Source organism: Anneissia japonica, unplaced genomic scaffold (genome assembly GCF_011630105.1).
Source record: "Anneissia japonica isolate Jap-2015-1 unplaced genomic scaffold, ASM1163010v1 scaffold2854_len15326_cov156, whole genome shotgun sequence".
NCBI classification, from domain to species: domain Eukaryota; kingdom Metazoa; phylum Echinodermata; class Crinoidea; order Comatulida; family Comatulidae; genus Anneissia; species Anneissia japonica.
Window position 1 is genome coordinate 9,437 of NW_022702161.1, and position 6,036 is coordinate 15,472.

A 6,036-nucleotide genomic window follows, 5' to 3' on the forward strand; every position below is an offset into this window, starting at 1 on the left:
AAGTGTGGTTTGTTAAAATAGTAGGCCTACTGTAAGACTCGGAGATTTTTTGAATGTGGAAGTTTGCCGAACATTAAAAACCCCCTACAGGTTCACTAGGGGCCTACGGTCATCATCATATGTGTCCATACCCTCTCTCTCTCTCTCTCTCTCTCCTCCAAACAGAAGCTTCCCCAATTAAACATGGGACCCCAGTTTGAAAAAGGTTAATGTTCAGAATTTTTAACACAAGGTGAAATAGGGCCTACATATTTTCAAGACCCAGGTAGAGTGTACTAGGCTGTCACTGAGCGTCCAGATTTTAATCATACTGTGATTACTTAGTAATTGTACATGTTATTTCGAAAAGTAAACATCAATGAAATTCAGTTTTGTAATTGCGAATGGGACGTGTGATAAGGCCAAGTATATTTATTTTAATAATTATTAAAAATATGAAAATAGCATAGGGGGCGCATTATGATGACGTCACGAATAGAAATATCTAGAAAAAAACCACGCCGTGAAGTCAAGTGGAATGATACGGTCAGCCGCCGGAACATTGTTTATTCGCCGGTATAAATATTAACTTCTAGAAAATTCGGTAAGCCTTAAAAAATCGGTATTAAATAATTCTTACTGCCGATTTGTCTGTCCTGCAGACGTGAATAAGTTGTATGTAAATAAGTTAAATAGGTCATTTTCTTGATATACTTTTTGTATTGATTCCTAGGCCGTATGAAGATCGAAGAGCCGATACTCATCCATTGATCTCTCCTTCTGCTGTGCGTGACGGTTTTATTTAGGTGTGAAGAAGACTCGTGGCTAGAAATAGATTAATTTTTTTGAAAGCTGAGGCAGCGTACAAAGTAATATAAAATGTCTGTAGTTGGTTTTGATGTTGGCAATCAGTCGTGCTACATTGCTGTTGCACGAGGTGGTGGTATTGAGACAATAGCAAACGAATACAGCGACAGATTAACACCGTAAGTACTATTCCTACTAGGCTAGTAGACTACAGAGAAGAGTCAAGAAAAATATTTTTTGAAGCTCTCCAGGCCTCTTCAACTAGCCTAGGTTAGGTAGCCCAGCTACTCTTTATCTACAAGGCCTAGGATCATGAGATTTCCTATCACATCAATCAGTCAATTCAATAAATATAATACTTCCTTCTCTTCTTAATTACTTAAATCCATGCTCACTGAAAATTTTTCTGATTTAGGCCTGGAAGTGAAACCAAGAATTAATGGCACATTTTTTCCATTGTTCCATCATACTAATTGGTAATTGTTAGCTATTAGGCCCCATAAAAAATTATTATATTAGTTTATCACCCTATCAAAAAATAAAAACTGATGAAGGAGGGAGCTTTTTATTTTTTTTTGCTAACCCTGCCCCCATTTTACCAATGATCACAAGTAAATCAATGGTTAGGGACACATAGAAAAAGTCATAAGAGTGGAATTAAATTTATATTTAAAAAAGATGTTTTTGTTGTACCAGTAAACATATTAGCAAGAAATCCTGAGCTTTTCAAGTGAAAAAAAGATGGAAAAAGGACCGTTTTAAATAAAAATATAGTTGATTAGAAAAAAAGAAAAAAATATAAGATTTTCCCCAAAAGTGATGAGGGAGCGGGTGATAAACTAATAATTTTTTTTTATGGGGCCTTGAAATACTGTACATTGCTTATTGAAATTAATTCCCAATTAGAAGTTCAAAGTGTTTTTTTAATTACAGATCAATAGTATCATTTGGAGACAAGCAACGAATTATAGGGACAGCGGCTAAAACCCAAGTAAGTAATGCATTGTACGACTGTTGCACAACGAATCTAATTCCGCTTCTGGTGAGAGCTATGAGACGCGACGCTGCCTGCTGATTGCCGGTGGTAGTCTGAACCGATTGATTAAAGTCAGGCTCCGGAGGAAAAAAATTTTTTGATATGTTGTAGAACTGATTTTTCTAAGACAGAAAAAAGTTGTTTGACGAAAAACTGGTGAACGGTGAATGAGATACAGATTTTTTAATATTTAAAAACTGGGGGAAAAAGGGGCGTAACTGCCCATTTTTACACCTTATTCCCCCAGTTTTTAAATATTAAAAAACCTGTATCTCATTCACCGTTCCCCAGTTTTTCGTCAAACAACTTTTTTCTGTCTAACTAAGTCACTATTTGCAATTTGTGACATAATGTAAATTTCCCTGCAGCAATTTTTTTTATGAACTAATGTCTCCATTGTACACTAATGTTTTAATAGTGCATTGAAAACTGATATTAGTTACCAGCAAATTTTAATAGGCACTTTCAGACGGTAAAAATGCTTTTTCAAAGGAGTGTGATCTGCTTCTTCTCTAGCAGGGGGTCCAGTATCTCCGAACAGGTGTCCTGTGGCACTCTGGACTCCTGCTGCCACTGGAGAGGTCAAAATGTTTAAACAGACAACTTGATCACTTGTGTTTCACCTCCTACAGGTTATATCAAACGCCAAGAATACTGCAACAAACTTCAAGAAGTTACTGGCTCAGAAATTTTCAGATCCGTTTGTGCAACTGGAGAAAAAATGGTTGCCGTACGAATTAGTAGAAATGACAGACGAAAGTGTTGGTATAAAGGTAAAAACGTACTACTTTTATTATAAAGACGTCATATCCTGTCGCGTTAAATTTAAATTTATTATTAAAAAGTATTGCAATAATCTTTATTTTTAACAATAATTTAAACAAATGCCAGAAGAAACTTGTCTGAACTGGTACATCACTTTGCCCCCCCTCCCCCCTCCCCCGGTTGCTTCACTTTTTTCTGTACAGTGATTGACTGATAAACAATCTAGCTATTATTAGGAGATCAGTGGTTTGAACCCAGGACAATGGGATTGACAGGCAAACATCTGAACTACCAAGATTTTCAATCCCATTGAAGTCAGGTAGTTGGAAATTCAGTGCTTAACCCTCTCATGTTTTTTTTTCTCATACAGATGCAATACATGGGCCAACCTATAGAGATGAGACCTGAACAAGTATTTGCAATTCTTCTAACAAAACTAAAACACTCAACTGAGGCTGCCCTGGGAACCAAAGTCGTTGACTGTGTTATTTCAGTAAGTGCAGTGTATATTACCTTATTAAATTAATGTTATATACTTTATTTCAAACTTTCTTAGTTTGAGTTATTGTATAAAAAACAACATCAACAAATTTATGAAACTTTTTAATCACTGAATATTTTAATTGCAGCTAAAAATTTGTGGCGATTTATTGCATGATGTGCTATCATGCTGAATTTTCAGTATATTCCAAAATACTTGCGAAAAAATTCTTGTGATTTACTGGTAGGAATCGAACCCACAACCTTGAAAATAACTAGCCTGGTGCCTTGATGCTAGACCACCGAGCTTGCGGTTAGTATCCGATCCCCAAGGAGCAGCCGGTACAGCAATGCTATAATATTATTGAATAGACGACACAATAATACTGATCAACTGCAAGTGTTACAATTTCGGTAACTGATAGGCATCCCATCTTCCCCCTTCCCTGTTTTTCCACATTTTGTTCAGTTACCATTAGCATTCTAAGTTTTATTTTTGACTATTTAATTTTTTTAATTTTTCATATAATCGCTTTTTTCGCCCCGTATCCCTTGCCTTTCTTTTTCATTTTTGCAATGACAATAATCTGACAAATTTGATTGAGGTTACTGCTCTTTGTTATCTAAGCAATTCTTTGTAATCAATGACACATCTGAACGCTTAGTGTTGATTTTAGGTCAAAACGTAGGATATGACCTAAAGTTTTCAATTATGATTGCCTGATATCTTTGGTATTTCTTTTGTGTTTTGAGGTGGTTTTTAACAAGATGAATGCTTTTTGTAATCTTAGCAATTCTCAGTAACTTAGTGACAAAGCTAATCTGAATGTTGATTTTAGGTTGACCAGGCGATAAGACTAATAACTTTTAAGTATGATCATCTCTCATTCTTTTTTTGGGGGTGTTTGAGTTTGTTTTCTGTTGATTAATAATTGGTAAATGTGACATGATTTCAAAACCATATCACAGGTCATAATCCTCCCATTGTTGCTGTTTTTCTAGGTTGGACAGACTGTGACCCCTCAGGGATTCTGCATATTCAATCTGTTGTGACATTTTTTCATATTTTTTATTTTTGTCTTTTTTATTTGTGTATTTGTATGTTTAAATATTTTAATTATTTTATGATGTGATGCAAATAGAAGCTTTTTCAAGCTTTATGCTCTGTACAAGTGTAACATTTTATTATTATTATTATTGTTATTATTATTATCATTGTCATTATTATTATCATTGTCATTATTATTATTATCATTATTATTATTATTATTATTATTATTATTGTCATTATCATTATTATTATTATTATTATTATTATTATTATTATTATTATTATTATTATTTTTAATTCAAATAGAATTCAATTTCTTATTGACCCTGAATATCAGGTACCCACTAAAAAATGTAAGTAACCATTATATCCCACAACTTTAGAGACAGGTGCATGGCTTATAAACTATTTGTTTATTTTTTGTAGGTACCTCAGTATTTTACTGACGCTGAGCGACGTGCAGTATTGACGGCAAGTAGTATTGCTGGCCTGAATTGCATGAAAGTAATGAATGACTCGACAGCAGGTAAGGTAGCCTCAATCTGATTGGTCCAATCACCAACATGAGTTAGGTGCTATCTGATTGGCCCATTCAATATCAACATGCTGCAAACTCCCGCTAGGTTATATTATATAATAGCAATACCGGTTGAATGAATGACTCGACTGCGGATAAAGTAGCTGCTATCCGATTGGTCTATTCACCAACAACTTGGGTTGGCTTCTATCCAATTGGTCCATTCAATATATTCACTTCAGGTTATGGTATGTATAATAGAATCAGTTGAATGAGAGTAATGAATGACTCGACTACAGATAAGTTAGCTGTTATCTGATTGGCCCATTCAGTATCAACATATGAGGTAGCTTCTTTTTGATTGGTCCATCCTACATTAACTGTTTAACACTCTACAACACAAAGTAAAATATCAGAATAATAGGTTTATTCAATGTTGTTTTCTTTTTTGTTGATCCAAAAATATTGCTAATACGTTTACTTACAGGACGTTTCACTGAAAAAACAAACAAAAAGAGAACAACATTGAATATATTTAGTGGATCCAGATGAATTATTTCAATGAATGAATTCATTGTTAAAAATTATCAAGCTGAACTGGGAGAGTGTTAAAATTTAATGACTTTTCAGCTAACCATGGATATTGTTGCTAAGATACCACAAAATGATGTGTATATATTATATGGGACAAATGCATATTCCAGATTATGATTATCTTCTGTTTTTTTCCCAAACACAATAAAAATAATTCTAATCTCCAAGTTGATTTATATTGTTTAATTGTTGTTTAATTGTTTATATTTTTCATATAATCGCTTTTTTTTTTTCTCCACAGTATCCCTTGCCTATGGGATCTACAAACAGGATTTACCAGCTCCAGAGGAAAAGCCAAGGAATGTTGTGTTTGTAGACATGGGGAATTCATCTCTGCAGGCTTCGGTCTGTGCCTTCAACAAAGGCAAATTAAAGGTAGGCAATTATGCATTCCCCCACCCCCAAGGAATATTTCCACCGACTTTCCTTCCCGCTTGAAAATTTTCAAAGCAAAAAAAATCATATTCAAGTGGTTAAATATCACCTTAAATCACATACTTTGCGAGTTAGCACTCACTCACCTAAACAACAAGGTCACCCCTCCCACACTTAAACTTCACACCCCCATTAGTACCCCTCCCCTTTAAAAACTAAAGATTACAATAATATTCCCTTGATAAAACACTTTTCCTGTATATGAATGCAGGGTTGTTGTTAGTAAAAATTACAGCAGGTAAAAAAGATTTTACAGCAGGTAACTTGCAAATGGACACCGAGTACACCCACTTCGGCCGGGGGTCCTGGAAGCTCTAGGGTCTAGATGCTCTCTGATGCCATTAGAGCACTTTTAGAGCACTAAATAATTAC

General features: G+C 34.6%; 1 protein-coding gene across 1 annotated transcript; it reads left to right on the plus strand.

Moving 5' to 3' along the window:
* Positions 1-460: 460 nt before the first annotated feature.
* On the plus strand, positions 461-5,746 carry LOC117103809 (97 kDa heat shock protein-like). The gene is made up of 7 exons (XM_033244432.1): positions 461-583; positions 713-965; positions 1,720-1,777; positions 2,455-2,595; positions 2,958-3,080; positions 4,545-4,644; positions 5,471-5,746. Exons 2-7 carry the CDS (start codon positions 859-861, stop codon positions 5,665-5,667), a joined length of 726 nt encoding a protein of 241 aa, XP_033100323.1. The 5' UTR covers positions 461-583; positions 713-858; the 3' UTR covers positions 5,668-5,746.
* Positions 5,747-6,036: the final 290 nt, after the last annotated feature.